At 38.8% G+C, this 17,943-nt stretch overlaps 1 protein-coding gene across 4 annotated transcripts in view; it reads left to right on the top strand.

Annotated features, from left to right (window-relative positions):
- EPB41L4B (erythrocyte membrane protein band 4.1 like 4B) overlaps positions 1–17,943 on the top strand; it is a 178,641-nt gene that overhangs the window by 52,608 nt on the left and 108,090 nt on the right. For all 4 annotated transcript variants that reach the window (XM_054058998.1, XM_054058999.1, XM_054059000.1 and 1 more), the window contains exons 2-6: positions 279–383; positions 11,006–11,048; positions 13,206–13,284; positions 16,623–16,667; positions 17,355–17,407. In XM_054058998.1, coding sequence (XP_053914973.1) covers positions 279–383; positions 11,006–11,048; positions 13,206–13,284; positions 16,623–16,667; positions 17,355–17,407 — 325 coding nt within the window. The remainder of the gene's footprint in view (positions 1–278; positions 384–11,005; positions 11,049–13,205; positions 13,285–16,622; positions 16,668–17,354; positions 17,408–17,943) is intronic.

A 17,943-nucleotide genomic window follows, 5' to 3' on the forward strand; every position in this document is an offset into this window, starting at 1 on the left:
AGCCTTTGCTTTCTCTCCTATGCTTTGAGTTATAGGAAGCTTTGAAAGTTTTCTTCGAGAGCGCAGTTGGATGCTGTTGAATAGCTACAGACAGGAATGTGTCACTGTATGTTTCTTGAAGAAATGTGAATGCAGTTCTTCAGAAGAAATAGAATTACTTTTTAGATATTATTTTCCATTGTGCAACTCCTCGCCCCCTTTTGAATTTGAAAAGAAAAGCACCCAAACAAACACACACACACCTAACCACAAAAAGACAAATTTCTTTTCTGTTACAGAAAAATGCAAAGGGACAGGAGTTGTTTGATCAGATTGTATATCATTTGGACCTTGTGGAAACGGATTACTTTGGCCTACAATTCATGGATGCTTCCCAGGTTACAGTAAGTATAACTTCAGATAATTTTGATGTTTTTCAGTAGTTTTTGTTGCCTATTATAAACATGTTACTGGTGGAGTTTCATGGAGAGATGTATATATTAGGGGGTACACTGCTGAAACAACCGATATCATTTGGTTCTTGCACATAAAGCCAAGTCCTCTGAGGCATCTCTCACTTTATATGAAAAGCCGAGTCCTCTGAGACATCTCTCACTTTATATGAAATGCACGTCTTGATGACACATTAATTAAAAAGCAATAATTTCATAAATAAAAATGTGCTTTATGTTTAGTAGGCTCATGGTATTCAAAAATTAGTTAAATCCCTTGTGACCAAGGGTTTTTTGTAGCTCCTATCTTGGCTATTTCATGCACCGATTATGTCACTTGTCAGATTTAGTTTCATTTACAATAGAGAGAAATTTTCCTTTTCTTCCCTATCCAATGACCCACAGCATCTACAGATTAAAGAAAAAAAAAAAGGAGGGAGGAGAAGAGGCACATATTTACAGATGCAGGTAGATAGATATTTTAACAAGATAGGATTAAAAGACTGCAACCTTGTGGTTAAACTGTATTGCTATATATTTAATCTTTGCCTATGTACCTTATGTGCTGAGGTGCCCGTATGACAGCAACCTTGATTGTCGACAGAATATATAGGCTTGGAAAATAAGTGTCTATTTTTAGGTTATCTGGTCAGTATGTAAATGTTTTTTCAATTAAAAAAACCCAGAAGACAAATATATTCTACACTATTAGAATAAAATAATGGGAAAATGTAGCCACAGTATTGACATATTGTGAAAAGTAGGTTCTAACTTTAAAGCTGATGATATTCTCTAGCAAGCATGGGTCAGTGTGATTAAGTCAAACCAGTGTTTTACCAGCACGCGTTTTACCGATTTGTTTACTTGAAACAACAAACTGGAAGCCTGTCCAATTACTATAATGACTTGATATTGAAAAAGGGAGTCAGTGCCTTTGAGGAAGAGAAAGCTGGTATTACCTGTTCAAACATTATCCTAATATCCCAGCTGATTTAAGAGTATGTGTTTATTACTGGAAAATGATGTTTGAGTGGAGTTTGTCTTTACTGAGTTTGAGGCTTTTAGGAAGTTTAATGTGGGTGTTATTGATAAAATTTATATTACATAAACTGTGAGTCTTTTTATGGTGGAGCTAATAATCATAAGGACATTGCTAATAAAGCAAAGCCTGTTCAAAATATGAAAAACAGATGATATTGTCACTGACTGTCAAATCACCTGTTTGGGAACCTGATAGCTAGAAATAGTTACCTAGCAAATTCTGTAAGGTTTTGAAAGAAGAGAAGCAGAGAGTGGAACATCCTTTCTTAGCAAGATTGAGGGCAGATCAGAAGCAGAAGATCTGGCTGAGGGGGCAGAAAATGTTTATTTTCTTGTATATTTGCAAAACTGAAGAGCTCTTTTGAATGGAAGGAAAGATGAAGCAAAGATGTAAGCAAATACGTTTTTCCATAGATAGCTCTATTCATGGTGTTGAGGGCAAAATGTGCCTATATGTGCAAGTGTTTTAGAAATAGCTTTTTTATGTTTTATTTCTTTCCTCTGTATGGAAGGGAAGTAATAACAGTTACAAGAGGTGTAAGGACTTCTGAGGGGCCTGAAAAGGCCAACACTAGTTGCAGGGCTTTGATAGTAGGGCTGTGGTTTCCTGGATCACGAAGGATTTTGAGGGCAGAGTTCTTAATCTCCACGGGGGTGCAAGGCTGAAAGTTCTCATTGGTTTGGCTGGGTTTTTTTTTAGGTCTGGCTGAAGCAGGGCAGAAAGTAAAGCTTAAAGAGCTTCAAGGCATATGCTTTTAACATCCCCAGCACCCTGTGCCATGCTTTCATATCCTTTCTTGGTCTGTTTTGAACTTGTGACCCACTCATCTCATTTGCATAGCAATTAATGCATCACCTCCCTGCAGCTTCTGCTTTAGTGCCAGCCCAGCCACACAGTGGCAACTTCGGAATTGGGAGATTAAAGTTGTGTAAACTCCTTGAGGCTCTAAGCCTTTGTCTTTATTATGTATTGTTAAGTGCTAAACATCTTTAAGCCATCATTCTAAAAAAGAGAGCACAAAATAATCTTTGAATAGTGGAGACTGCTTCCATGTGTTCCAAGGCCAACAGCTTTTTGAGTGCACTGTTTCTTTCAGTCCTGTAACTTTGCCAAAGAGCTGAGGCAAGCAGTGTTGATAGCTGTGATTTAGAAAAGAAAATCATCAGTAGAGCTTATCTGTTCTGCAAGAGAAATTTTTGGGGTTTGTTTGAACAGGTTATTTTTAATACCTCCAAAAAATATTTTCTCAATACAACCAAAAACCATAAAGTTGTGAGAGTAAGACAAAAAAATACTGTAAAACCTATTCAGTGGACTCTGCATCAGTTTGTATCTTGTGCTCTTTGAAGACATCCATTAATAATGGGATGCAGACAATCATCTAACAGTTTATTCTAAAGCAAAGCTTTGTGTACTGTTGTATTTTAAGTTATCTGGTATTGACTCCGGAAGCAGAAAGACTTCTAGGGGAAGAGGTTGTTAAGTATTTTTAGCATGTGGAAGAACTTGATCTAGTGGAGGACCTTTATTCATAAGTGAGGTTTAAAAAGCAGCACATATACATTGACTGCTGGTGTTCAGCGCCTTGACTCATCACCATTTTTATAGGTTACGGCAGGGAATAAAACTGCATTTTACTGTAGTTGCATTATAACAGCTTTGGACCAACTCTTTTTTTTTTTTTTCTACCAGACTCAGTTACAAAATTCCTGAGGCAGTGCTCCTCAGTTGTTCTAGTGTTGGTTCTTCCATCGTTCTCATTCTTTTATAGTTTCTACTTTCATATATGTTTTATACTGTGCATCACATAGGGGTGTACAGTGGGACATATATATGATTGATAAATACACGTATGTTGGAGGTGTGTGCTGAAAAACTTTACTTTTTGCATCATCAAAAAAGGTTGGAGATCACTGCTGTAGGACAGCTCTAATGAGCCGGTGAACATTCTAAGGCCCTTCAGATCTTCCCACCATTTTGTAATAAAAGCTGCTCTTTTCCCTTCCTCCCATTTGTGAAAGAGAGGGCAGGGGGTGGGGGGAAGTGACGGAAAGGAGGAGTGAAGGAAGGAAATAAGAATCAAAGCAATAATTTCTTGTTCAGCTAACATACAGGACTCCAACAAAGAAGTAGTGCTTGGGGTGATAGAAGAGTGTCACTCTTATGTAGGAGATATGTGCAATAGTTTAGAGGAAATGTAAAACTTGTTTGTTTTTTAAGTTACTTTTACTATGGTCTGTGTGTTCTAGCAAAGCAGGAAATCTGGAAAGCTTTAATGGAGTTGGGAAATAGCAATAATAAAATCTTGTGGGACCATACTATCTAAGTTGAGTTGCCATGAGGAAGTATTTTGTTGATCTCTGCAAAAACTGGTCATGTGCAACATGTTCTGTGGTTTGTTTGGATACTTGTCATTTATTTTAGGCTGCTAGTAGCTAATGTTTATTAATCTTCTGTCCAGGCTTATCCTTTCTTTGTCTCTAATTCAGGATCATTGAAGGAAAATGAGTTTCTGTGGGTTACAGCTCCTTATGAGCTGCAACATATTATAGGTTTCACTCAGGATATAGATCTCTCCATTTCTACAGTTGCATTCTTTGTTCCAGTTGTCTGTCCTTTTACAGCAAAACGTGGATATCTCTCAGCCCCCACTGTTTTACAGGAATGCAGAACAGAAGAACTGCCCATGTTGATTAACTTGGAATTTGCTTCTGTCTCCCTCATGATTTTGTTTCTGATCACAACAATTATAGAGTAATTGAGGGAGAGAAGATTTAGGAGACATTTTTTTTTTTTCCATTTTGCAAACAAGCTGCTATAATCCTTGAGGTGTGAAACCTCAGTTGGGAATGCATGGCAGCAGAAGAATTAAAAAAACACTTTTCTTACGTGCATCTCATGCAGTGATCATTTAAGTTCTTTATGTCTGATCTCTAACATCACAAAGGTCCCTTGGCTTAATGAGAGTCTGAATGGAACAACCTTTCCTAGATGGGGAAATATACTGTGGAGAAGACCATGGTGACCAGGGGAGTTGCATGCAGCCTGAAAGGTCCACAGTTGAACAGACTTTCACCGTGCAGCATGTGGAGGACCACCTCCCCCCCAAGCCAGAGCAAGTGGATGTGTGTCGTGGTTTAGCCCTCGCCCAGCTAAATTTCAGCAGCTAAAACTATGCAGTTGGGCTCCCAAATCCCTTCCTTTCCCCACGCCCAGGGAAAGGGGGAGAGAGAAATGGGAGGAAAAAGATTTGCAGTTTGGAAACTGAGCCTACAGCTTTAATGAAATAATAACAATAATAATGAAAATAATTAGTAATAAAATATATACAAATATGAGATCACGCCCCCGCCGTACTCCTCGACTATACATCACCACAAATACTGTAGAGCAGACATGAGGGAATGGATCTGTGGCTAGGAGAGAGCCACAAACTGAATTCAGGAACACACAGATCCCGGATCAAGAGCAATCAGACGAACAAGGTCCTCACTGGACGTCAGCCATCGCAGAATAGTGTGAGACCCTCGCGATCTCTCTATTTTATACTGAGTATGACATGCATGGGGTAGAATACTCTGTTGATAATTTTGAGGTCACGTGTACTGTCTTCCCCTCCCTGCACGTGTAGCCCTTTTTCCACCAGTTCCAGAATGACTTTGGTTACTGTAGGGAGAAGTATAAGCATTAGCCTTTTTGCATACCAATGTTCTGCTGTTGCTACTTCAGGAAAAGAGCACTGTCTCAAAAATGTGCAGTTAGCTTTCAGAAAATGAAGTTTCTTACAGCAGCTAAGGTCACAAAACTGACTAGTTTAGCTCAAACCACAACAATGTGCCAGAAGGAGGCTGTGACCCCATGGAAACCCGACACTGGAGCAGGCCACCTAGCAGGACCAGTGGAGAAAGGAGCCCATGCTGGAGCAGGTGTTCTGGAAGAAACTGTGACACCATGGGGGACCCATGTTGGAGAAGTCTGCTCCTGATGGACTGTACCCTATAGAAGGGACCCACGCTGGAGCAGTTGATGAAAAACTGCAACCTGTGGGAAGGACTCACATTGGAGAAGTTCGTGGAGGACCATCGGAGGAAGTCCATGATGGAGTATGGGAAGAGTGTGAGGAGGAAGGAGCGGCAGAAGCAGACCAAAACCCCATTCCTGCCCCCCCTGCACTGCTTCGGGAAAGAGGTAGAGAAAATCGGGAGTAAAGTTGGGCCTGGGAAGAGGGAAAGAGTGGGAGGAAGGTCTATTAGGATTTCTTCTTATTTCTTATGATCCTACTCCACTTTGATTGGTAATATGTTCATTTAAATTTCCCTAAGAGGAGTCTCTTTTGTCTGTGATAGTAATTGCTGAGTGATCCCTTCTTGTTGTTATCTTCACCTATGAGCATGTTGCATTTTTACTCCCCTGTCTAGTTGACGAAGTAGAATGATAGAGCAGCTTCATGAACCCCTGGTCGCCAGCCAAAGCCAAACCACCACACCGAAGCAAAAGCTCTCTCTGAATTCTTTGCTTGATCTGTTGCTCTTTGTTGTGCGGCGCTGCAGAAGGTCTAGCATCTTCAGTCACCCCTTGGGTAGGCTTCTTGTCCTCAGACTGATGCCCCCCTCCTCCACCACCTTCAGGCCCCAACAGTCTCGGTGGCCCTCTGAGAGTCTTCTCTTGTCACCCTGGCACAGCAGCCCAATAGAAGCCACGTCTTCTCCTCCTGTCTCCCTTGGGGCTCAACCTGTAATTTAGAAGTGCTGTAACTGTCTGTGTTGATCTCTCAGAATGCTTATTTGAATAATTTCTCCAGCCAGTTTAGGAATGCCTTTCTGTGTTTCAGCTCTCACTCTCTCTGCAGTTTGGAGTCATTAGTAGTCCTTTGGAGGTGCATTGTGTCCCATCTTCCTATTGAAAATACTAACCAGTATTACCACTGGTGTTCATTAAATCTTGAGTTATATCTGAGCTTTTTATCTAAAAGCAGTTTTTCCTCTACATCTATACTTTCAAGAGGAGCATAACTTTCTAGGATGGATCAAAGAGACTTATATGAGCGTAAAGAACAATCTTCTCATCCTTTTAAGCTGTGAACTCTTGGGAGCTTACACATTTCTAAGTATACGCTTGTGAAGTCCCTGAATTTCTACATGACCCAAATTCTCATTTGGTTTTCTGTTACTTCGACAATATTATTTAAAAGGTGACCTTCAGAAGAAAAGGGGAAAACTTTTCTTCTGCTTTGTTACTTTTTAACTTTGTACATATAGAAAAGACCCCAAACTGTGATTTGTTGGCTGAGATTGTATTGGCTTCTTAATCCTGTGTGTTACATATGTTTCTATCCTCTCCTCTTTAGAAGGCCATGTGGCTAATGGCAGAGCACTCAGTAGGATTCGGGTCCCTAGGAAATCAGACAGCCAGGGGACAGTTGAAGGCATAGATGACTTCTGGTTTTAAAAGTGACAGCTTTTGTTTAGCACATCTTCTTTTCTGAATCTGAGCGTTTAGCATGGTTCTCCCTCCAGGTAAGACTTGAGAAAGCATTTTTAAGCAGTATTTTTCAGAGGGCAAATAAAACTGCTGGTAAGGATGGTCTTTCTCTTACGGACAGTTAAGTATATAAACAAACAAAAGGGAAAACAGTCTATCCAAGACTTTCATCATGCATTTTAAACAAGCAAAGCAAGCCAACTAAAAAGGGTCAAATGCAATTTTTTTCCTTTTCAGGTCACCTTTGAGGGCTGTATAGATCAAGACAAGGATTTTTCATTCTTTTAGGAAGCAAGTGGAGAGGCGATGGAAATTGCAAAGCTCAGGTGTGTGATGGGTTTGTGTCAACCTGTGGTACTCCCCCTTTCAGTCTTTATTTGGCAGTCACTGTGGTATTTGCATAGACTGCTCCAGTAGTTATAGTTTATCTGCTATATCTTGACACAAATACATCTTTTCCTTGCTGCATGATTATTTTGAGAAAATACTGATTGCTACCACTTATGAAGTGTTGAGGTACTTATTTTTTTCCTCTTCAATTAGATAAAGTGAGTGATCAACAGAAGAGATAAACTCTTTGTCTCATTCTGAGATAAATCTTCTTTAAACATGGTTTTCTTTTCATGTGGAATTGATTGGTGTTTGTTTTTAATACAGGAATCCCAACTGGTGACTACTGTTTTACATCAGTTAATACCACAGGAAACATTATTCATTTGGCAAAGCAAAGAAATATTACTAGGACTAAACAAGAATAAAGGGAAGTTAATTCAACATTTGAACTTCCAGTTTACCTGAAAGAATTAAAGGAGCAACCTCATTGCTCTCTAAAGCTTCCTGAAGAGAGAAAGTGGAGATGAAAGTGCTGATCTTTTCTCCCTGGGATGCCATAACAGGATGTGTGGCAATAGCCCACAGCTGCATTGGGGAGCTTTAAACTGGACATTAGGAAGCATTTCTTTACCAAGAGGGTGGTCAAACACTGGAACAAGTTTCCTAGAGAGGTAGTCAATGTCCCAAAGACTGTCAATGTTTAAGAGGAATTTGGACAATGACCTTTATAACATGAAGTGGTCAGCCAGTTAGACTAGATGATCATTGTAGATACGTTCCAACCGAACTGTTGATTCTGTTTTATTCTATTGTATTCTGTTCTAAAGTAATCACAGAATCTTGATTACCTGAAGTTTGACCAGGTTTGCGGATTTTTTTTTTCCCCCTCATATGAGCAAAGAGGCTTAGATATTGTCTTCCTATCATAACACAATCCTGAAACGATTAATCCCTTTCCTTCCTGTTCTGCACTGATGCTTCTGCATCCAGATTGGATATGGGGAATGTGGTCTTGTACACTTGAATTGACTGTGGTCAGCTTCAGTCCTACGCTGTGAGGTCCGTAGTTAAGTCTCTTTGAGTTTTAGTCCTGAAATGATGCACAGTTTGTTTAGCCACAGCACAAGATCAGGCAGAGCCTGGACAGTCACAGGTACTGAGAGAGCAAAAGTCCCCTCTGTTTTTATTCAGCTTCTTATTGAAACTTCAGACAGAATTCATTGCTTTCACTTTCCTGTTCTTGAGTCAGGAAGAAGCACATAGTCAAACCCAAACCTTATTTTGCCTTTAGCTAGAATGTTATGAAACTTCTTGAACTCAGAGGGACATCTGGAAAGCTGGAGTGATTTCTGGTGTGAAGAAGCCCTCCAATGCTATCTGAGGCAAAGGAGAATTGAAATTCAGCCTGATTTTCACAGAAGTTGCACAAAATGCCTGACTCTTAATTTGGTGTTGGCTTACAAATCTGTATGAAAACCACCAGGCCAGGGAACTCTGGACCAATACTACTGCCAGTCTTTGTTATTCCTCTGTATTTTTATTTGTGATCTGTGTGGTGGCCGCAACGTACAAGGCCGTGACGTGCAGTGTGGGATGGGGGTAAAACAGGAGCTCTTCCTTGCTTCTGAAGAGAGGTGAATTTAATGCTTGCTGTGTTTTATCTCCTGGAGCCGTCTGCGTCTGGCTACTTGGGTATGGAGGGTGCCTGATAGCCTCATGTCTAGGCTATGATCTCATTTAATGGTCTGTACAAGCAATTCCTAGAATTGTTAGTTATTTTTAAACCTTCTTTGAAGCATTTACACTTGCCAAATGATGTTTCAAACTTTCTAGTTTTTGAGTTTTAATACCCCTAAAACACCACATTCCAAGATTGGAACTATCAGCTGTTATTTCATTGGGAATTATGTAGTTCAGATGCTTATTTCTGAACATGGTACTAACATGTGGCATAAATGAAAAGTTATTGGAGAGGGTTGTATCATTGGGCGGTTGGAACTAGATGATCTTTAAGGTCCCTTCCAACCCAAACTATTCTGTGGGGTTTGCCTGTAATATAGATGTTACGAATATTTGGTTTTATTTAACACAAAGCTAAATTTTTCTTTTAATAGAAAATGGAATAAACATATTTGTCTTTGTGAATTCATTATCTATAGTCAAAATAAATATTGAGGAGAGAGACATTTTTGTAGCTATGTGTTTGAAGTATAAAAACTTTATCTGCCCTGGATATGTGAAGATAAGACTTGTATGATTTCAGTTAAAACAACAAAATTTCTATGTTGATATTTTTCCTTATGAAAAATTTGAAATTTCACTTTTCACAAAGTTTTTGTGAACTGCTGTAGTTTCTGCTGTAATTCTTCATAAGAGACCAAAGTAGAAACAGAATAAATGACTTGTATCTCTAAGGTGTGTATTTGTATGAGCTGCTGTAATGTTTTATGGCCATTCTGGTAGAGATTTCTCAGATTGTAAGGATGGATTCCTTGGCAGCTTCACCTACAGGAGTCTAGCAAGTCTCATGCAAATAAAAGCACCTTCAGAATAATTACTTCATTTCTCTTTCTCTCTTTCCTTTTTTTGTGAGATTTATTTACTTCGAGGGTTGTAAGTTGCCAGACTTTTCATCTGAACACTTCTATACCTGTGATAACTAAATTTTTGCCTTGGCTTAGGACATACTTAGTAAATAAATACTAGCACTGCTATTAAACAAATAATTTTTCACATTTATGTAGCCATGGCAGCAAAGTGTTAGTGAAATGAAAAGTAGTCATTCAGATGTTCTCCCTTTTCTGAAAGCACGAATGCTTTAATAGGGAGAAAGGAAGAGTTTGTCTTCTAAGATTTTGTTCCATATTACCTAGTTTATTCTTTTAAGATAATATATACATATAGAAAAACATTTCTAGGACTAGTCCAAATACTGTTTTATTACCTTGTGCAACAGGAGCATTTAAATGCAGTTGCTTCAAAGCAGATCGCAGCCTTGGGTAGGACACTGTGCAGAGATTCAAATGTCAAAGATTCAAGCTAAATTTACACCAGAGTGTTTATTGCTACTCTTCTTTAGATGCAACCTGCACTGACAAGATAATGCATAAACTTTGCTGAGAGTCATACTCTTTTTTTTTTTTTTTTTTTTGTCATCATAGTTGTGTCCATTCAAGATCTTGTGCCATTGGTTTAAAAAGGGGAGCTGGGGTATGCATCAGTATTTCCCAAATGCTTTTATTAGGGCTTAAATCTTCATCCTTATCTTGAAAAAAAAAATTGGCTGTGGAGCAATGGAAGGCAGGACAGTACAGGATCGGGAGGGTCTCCATGAAACAGGGAAGTGGAAAAGAAAATGAAACCCAGGGAGTTGGCTTGCTCTCCTCAGAGGCAACTGTTAAACCTGGGAATGAAAGTGTATTTTCCTTATGTACCACTGATTTGTGGCTTTGGATTTTGAAGTTTCTTGTCTGGAAGAGTGAAACTTCCCTGGCAGTACTGATTAATTTACAAGTCAAGCTTTCCCCCATGAAAGAAGGTAAGTTGGAGAATGTGCAAGTAAATACTTTTGCAGATGTGTAGAAGTTTAGTAAACAAACATGGCAGTATTTCCTTTCTAGATATTTCTGTCTGTTAAATTTTACTGTAATTATTTATTGTGTCAACAAAATCTTGAAATAGAACTGCTTTTAAATGAGGATTTTTCTTTCATTTTTAGCACTGGTTGGACCAATCAAAATTCATTAAGAAGCAAATAAAAAGTAAGTACCATGTCTCTGTCTGTTTATTTTGTTACTTCCTTCAGAATTTAAAATTTGAATATTTTAACATGATTATGAATGTTTAAATACGGCTTTTAAAAGAACAGATTTTTCTTAGGAAGTAGATATAATTTAATGGGTAATTGTCTATGTTATGCCTTAGTGCATGAGCACTTATAAGCGATAGACCAGCCTTTGGTAGCTCTCATTAAACATGTGCTGTTTGTCTGAGGCAGAGTGGGTTGACAGGTAATTTCACTCTGATTTGTGAAATCAGGTTGCCTGGACACAGTTCGCAGTTTCTGTCATTGCTGCTGATCCGGAACAGATTTCATGGTTGTTGGGTTTTTTTTTCCAAAGAGTAAATGGAAAATAATTCATTATTTATATATAATAAATAAAACTAGCAGAAATATCTGTTGTTTCATCAGAAGGAGTTCGGGTGGAAAGATTTGGTTTGGCCATTGAGTTTTTTGTGGAATTGGCTAAGGCGGGCAAGTTGTTCCTGGATCTCCAATAATCTGGTTGCAGGCTTGGGTAGAGTACAGCACTGGCACAAATGTGTTTTGTGAACATACTGCAGTTGGGAACAGGCATTAGACCAATTGACAATATCACTCCTGTGAGATTAAAACAGATTGCTTTGCAAGGAGATCATTGATACCCTTGCAGGACCTCACCAAGATGGGTCTTGATTGCTTCAGTGGTGTTTTGCCTTTCTTTCTGCTAAGCATCCAAATATCTAGACAATTTTTGCAAATGATGGTGGAGTTCTTCAAAGGCCTTTAGGACAGTTTGCTTTCACCCTACAGAGTGTGGGTGTCAGTATGCTAAAACAGATAGTAAGGAGAGTTGCTATGGGTAAGGTTTTGGTGGTTGGCTTTCTCTCGTCTTTTCATCGCGTCCTGGACTGCTTTATCTTACATGACTAAATGATTTGCAGGTGCACTTTCTGTGGTAGCTTTGTCCTTTTCTTGATCTGTCTAAGATGCAGAAAACCAATAATTCTGTAACACCTTCAACCAGTTTAGTTGCACTGTTTTGTCTGTGTTTAATCTATGAAGGGCCTGTTTTAAAAAGAAATTGGCCAAGCCCTGCCTTGAGGAATGCCGGAGAGGGAAGCAATTTGATGATTATTGTAAAGGTCTGTCTCACAACAGGATACTTTTATTTACCTTGCATTCAGCGGGTGCTTTGAGAAGAGTTCCTCTTTCATGATGGATGTTGCTCACTGCTCTTTTTTTTTCCAGCAGTGGGCAGGTAAGAGTCATTATCTCACTGAGGCAGACCTTACCAATGGTGCCCAGCTGTCAGCCTAGAGTACTATAATCTGTCTTCTAGGAGCTATCATTTGAGACAATGTCAAAGCGCTTATTATTAGGTTTGGCTGCACATCATTTAGTAGAATGGATCATTAATATACACATATATACTGCATTGATATGGTGTTACAGAAAACTTATAAAGGTGTGGAAAAGAGTCTGGAAGATGAGGCTTAGGCAGATGAGGATGCATTGGGCACAGTCTCAGGATAGCTGGGTAACATTTTATTATCTGTGTGACATAGAAAGTCAGACCTAGCACTCACTTTCTGGCATTAGAAAACAATTCTTGCAACTCCACCTCTTGTAAATTGTTAGCTTTCTGCTTTCATGGGTGCCTTCCAGAGTCCTCTCCAGCACTTTTCACCTTATTTTTCTTACCTTTTCTCATTCATGTTTATTAATTGACAGCTGATCTATCAGGTGAGGGTCTTCTTTTGGAGCTGTGTTTGTGCCTGGTAACAAGAGGCATCACCCTCTCCCTTCCTTTCCCTTCCATCTCCCCCTGCCCCTAGTCATAGGCAGTATACCTGGAGCATGCTGTCATTCACAGTGTGCTACTGGGCTCACCTCTGAACAACATGTTTGCCAAATGGACTGTTGCTTGATACATCTAATGATTGGAGTATCATGAAGTATGGTAATAATCTATTTTTTTATTGCATGCATTTCTGAATTAAAAAACGTAATGTATTTGCTTATTTGAAGAACTTGAGAAAAAGCCTTCATTTTGACTTTCTTAGGTTGTGGGGTGGTGATTGTTTTTTCTGCCTTAGCAGAACCGCAACTAGTGTAAACTCTTTCTTCCCCCCATTTAAAATCTCTGCATGTGCAGTTGGACCTCCATACACGTTGCATTTTCGAATTAAGTACTATTCATCGGAACCGAACAACCTTCATGAGGAGTTTACAAGGTAGGAACTATGCATGGTTAACTGGGTGACTGGTGGGGCGTAAAAAACATCTCTAAGGTATATGGGGTTACTGTAAGCAGGTGATTTGAGCTTTCCTACTAGGAGTGGTCATTTTGTCTGATTTCTTAGGTGTTTTCCTAAGAAAAACACCAGAAACATCACCTTATTTTCTGCAAAGAACCATTCATAGGCCTCTCCAAGCATCTGTAGAAGATAATGTGTTCCAGTACTTTGAAGTTAGCAAAGAAAGGCAGTGTTAGGTGGGGAGAGCTCTTTACACTGATATCTGCTGTGCCCCTGAGAGGATTTTCCATTATGTCTTGCAGAAATGCTCTGCTTTGTCCCCCTTGCTCTGAGACTTTGGGGTGATTTCATAATGGTAGAAAAGCAACAGAATTGTGGGGACAACTTGAGTTCTTGGTTGATGCTTGATTGAATCTCTTCCACTTCTCTGCAAGTTCTCTGTGGTGCAAAAGGTGTAAAGACTGCATTGTATAAAGTCACCTTAGAATACCTGAAGGTCTCTTGTTTCAGTCTGGTTGGGCTGTTTTCTGGGCTGTGAGGACTGAACCTTGCTAGGTTTCTAGCGCCCTGGTGTGATCTAGGGGATATTTTGTAAACGGGAAGGTTTTACTTACCTTTTACATCTGCCAACTTTGTGTCTTCTTTGTATAGTAATCATCTACCTTAATGTTATTTTATCTTATTCTTGTTGTTGTTGTTCTGCTTCTCACTGTAGGGCACTTTTTATGTCTTCTAATTTGTTTGGAAATAATCACTGTAATCCCAATCGGCCTAAGGTGTTTTAAGATTGTTTTAGTTCAGGTGCGTTTGATGTTTATGCCTGCAGCCGTATGTTTACTTCTCCTTTCATATCTCCTGTTTTGACCATACAGTTTTTTTCAGTGCCTGAGACATCATCAAAAAGCTAATTGTCACCACCTGATGAGGTGGTTTTAATATCCGTTATGAATTTAGTGCAGCAGTGTTAATTCAATAAAAGGGCATGTTCTTGTACAATGTATGATTAACCTATGGAACTCCCTACCATTTATGTAATTGAGTATAAGATCTTTGAGAGTTCAAAAAAAGTTAATGAAAATGCTGTTAAATTAGTAGGAATAATATACGTTTCCTAAAAATTGATGTAAATCTTCATATATCAGGGTGCATATCTGACAAGTATTACATTTTCCCTGTGGTCAAATTATTTCATTACTGTCTACCACAAGATTTCTTGCTTTATCTTCTGAAGCACATGATCCTAATCGGAGTGAGATGTGTGTTTCTGAGCTATGTGGTTGTTGCTGTGTTTGAGTGAGACATTTTCTCTGAAAATATTAGCCTCTGATGCTTTGTAATCTAATTATTGCTGAAAGATTACATTTTGGAAGATTGTTTTAATTAGAAAAACAGTTTAGTGAGCTATGTTGTCAGTGTTCTGAACATTGTTGTTGTTTTTTAAATGTAAGCTTGACAGAAGACCACCCTGAAACTATAAAAAGAAAATGAAAATGTGCTGGAAATTGTTTTTACCATGGACAAATAGTTGCATTTTTCTTTTTGTTGGAAGAAGTAATTTTAAATGTTGCTGGTGCTTTAAGAATCTTTGTTTTGGCTGGATCATATTTTCCAGCCAAATGTTGAGTAAATAGTAAAGATTAGCAACTATATGCTCAGAAGTATTCCAAGTGGAAATGGAATGGGAGTAAGAGGAGGAAGAGTAATAATTATTAACAGTCATCATGAACTGGCCTGGTTGGAAAGGTGTTCAAAATTCCTTGTGGAGACCCCTTTTCTAGTAGACTCCAATTTCTAGTGAAGCTGTAAAAATCACATTCTCATAAATAGAACAGTAATGGGAAAGCGCTGAAACTCTTCACCCACTCCTATCTTTTTCCAGTTTAAAAACATGGTTGAAATCCAGTGCGGTGGCCTCTTCTGTCACTTTTATGGGATCCAATGAGTTAGTTTAGTTAGGGAAACAACAGAGGAATGTGCCTCTAAGTGTGTGTTGTGGAGAAATTTCTATGGTATTTTGCTGATTTGGGGAATATCAGCAACTGAGATGCTGAAGCTTGACAGCCTGCATGCAGAAAAGGAGCAAGAGTAAGCCATACCAACCAGAGCAGAGCTGCAGCTCTGCACAGGTTGGCTGACACTGATGGAAGCACTGCTCATGTTTTCATTGCAAATGTAGAAGAGTTCATGGGGTTATGAATCATCAGGGGAAAAAAGTAAGAACAGAAACTATATACTTGTCAATCAAACCTGGGTACTTGCATGCGTAGATTAAGGGTAGACAAGTCAGGTGTTAGCTAAGAATGTGAATCAAAGATGTGACAAAGGGCTAACATGGATACATCTGATTATGCTTTAGTGCATCGTGAGAAATGTTTTTAATCTTCATTTCTGTTTTCCTGTCTGATTCCAATTATTCATCCTTCACCACGTTCACAACACATCCTCTGTGATGAAAAACAAGTCTTTCTAGCATCCTTTGTAAGGATGAGAGAGGTTTACATTTGTGTTTGCTGGGTTGACTCTCAGGAGTACTTCAACATTCTTTCTTGAGTTGCTCCTTCTTGCAAGCCTCACCCAGTAGTGTCCAGAGCAGTGCAGAGCCTGTCCTGTACACAGCTCTTGCATGGCCTGGGGTGCTTCTGAATGCCTCAAACCTCAATTCTGAGTGGTTGTAAAATATGAAGAATGCCTAGAATTGAAGATTAGCAAGAGTTTAAAATAGTACTACAGTTTGAAGGCTGTAAGTTCCTACTTTTAAATAAACCCGTGGGCTCTATGGAATTCAAGTTGCTTTTATTCAAAACTTTGCTGCTATATTACATGAAACTTCAGTCTGAGCTTTTCCTTTTGCACAGTTTGGACTTCTTCCATGTTCTGTATTTCTGTTTGAGAAGGTAGTCCTGAAGTCTTCATACCTTTATCTGTGTTTTGTCTCTAGATGCTATAGTTAATTCTTGTTTTAATTGGGCAAGGCCCAGTTCAGAACAACACTGGAGTGTCAGTAACACATTTAGGTTGCTGTGGTGTATGCTCAGAGTAGAGCACATCCCTAAACATCCTAACAAAGTGAGGCTTTGGACATGTCCTGCACAGCCAGTAGGTGAGAAATGTTCTGTTGTTCTTGATTTTAGTGAAATCTATGGGAACTTTAAAGGTTATAGGTTGTATTTAAGTGATCCCAAAAGCCCTTTTTATTTAAAGTAAGTTAATGACAGTGTTCTAACTACTTAATGAATTGGAATATTTTTCCAGCCATTGGGACTAGAAAGATGACGACTTATATACTTTTGACTTTCTGAATTTTTATTTGTCAGGTACCTGTTTGTATTGCAGCTCCGGCAAGACATTCTTTCAGGGAAGTAAGTACCTCTTTGATCTTGCAGCTGTATTTATGCTAGTTAGTCTCTTAACGATTTAAAATTTTACTTGAACTGTGTGATCATTTTAGTTCCTTACAGTATTTGTGCACGGATTCTAAACACAGTTTACAGTGCTATGTGGACTTTTTCCCTTAGAATAGAGGTACATATGGCCTGTGTGCATCATCATTATGTTATTGACAAATGGAATGCATAAATGCCTTTCATAGTTTGATCAGGTATGAAGAAGTATAAAGAGAGAAAAGACTGTCCTGATTTTTGTGACTTGAAAATGTAACATTAATTTGCCATATTTTTCAGTATGGTAGGTAAAATTGAGGAGGAAAAGATGATGAAGTGGAACACTTTTTAATTACAAAAAAAAAAAATCTTCAAACCCCCTTGTTCTAAAATATAATGTTGGAGAAAAAATGGTTTCTTAGTCAATTTAATGTTGTCTCTGTTAGTTCAGGCTTGTTTTATGGTGCTCTATCATGTGTTTAGTGGTAATTAGAATGTACCGCATTAGGAAAGAATGATACTAAATTAAATTCATTTCAGATGCTTCGTATCATTAATAGCTTGTGGAAGCTAATATTTCTATGTCATATGTAAGAATACTTTTTAACTTCATTGCTCACCGAGAAAAGACGTGGGATTTATAGTTTGTTTTATTTTCTTTTTAAGATTGAAATGCCCGTATGAAACTGCTGTTGAACTAGCAGCTCTCTGTCTTCAAGGTATGCAATCTTTTGAAAGTGATTTGTCTTAATATATTAAAAAATTCATCTAGTAATTTCTTTTTACTCTTTGGCACTAATGATTTCTTCTTGATCATACATAAATAGCATTTCTTTACCTGAGAAGAACAATTTTAGGGAAACTGCTTTCCTCTTTTCCCTCCATTCATGACTTCAGAACTTCATTAGCTAGTGTCAGCGCACTTGCTGAAGGGAAGGAGTGTCAAATACATGGATAGACACACCTTTCAGGAAACCATGAGTTAACTGGAAAAGAAAGATCCCAAATACTTCCTTGCTGAGGGAGAAGGTGTGTTGTGTGCACGGAGTTACCTCTTCAGCCTGAAGGAGCAGCAGCTGTCCCTTCAGCACAGGTTTTGTGACAGGCAGGTGTCTGCAGGTGTAATTTTGAACATGGGTGGCCTGCTTGGGAGAGCAAGCCTCCATGGCGTGTGACATGGCATGATTTCAGGAGGGAGGGGATGGCATGTACTGCAGACAAGAGAATTACATGGAAAGGTAAGATCTAACATTAT

This window comes from Cuculus canorus, chromosome 2, assembly GCF_017976375.1.
Source record: "Cuculus canorus isolate bCucCan1 chromosome 2, bCucCan1.pri, whole genome shotgun sequence".
In the NCBI taxonomy this organism is placed as follows: domain Eukaryota; kingdom Metazoa; phylum Chordata; class Aves; order Cuculiformes; family Cuculidae; genus Cuculus; species Cuculus canorus.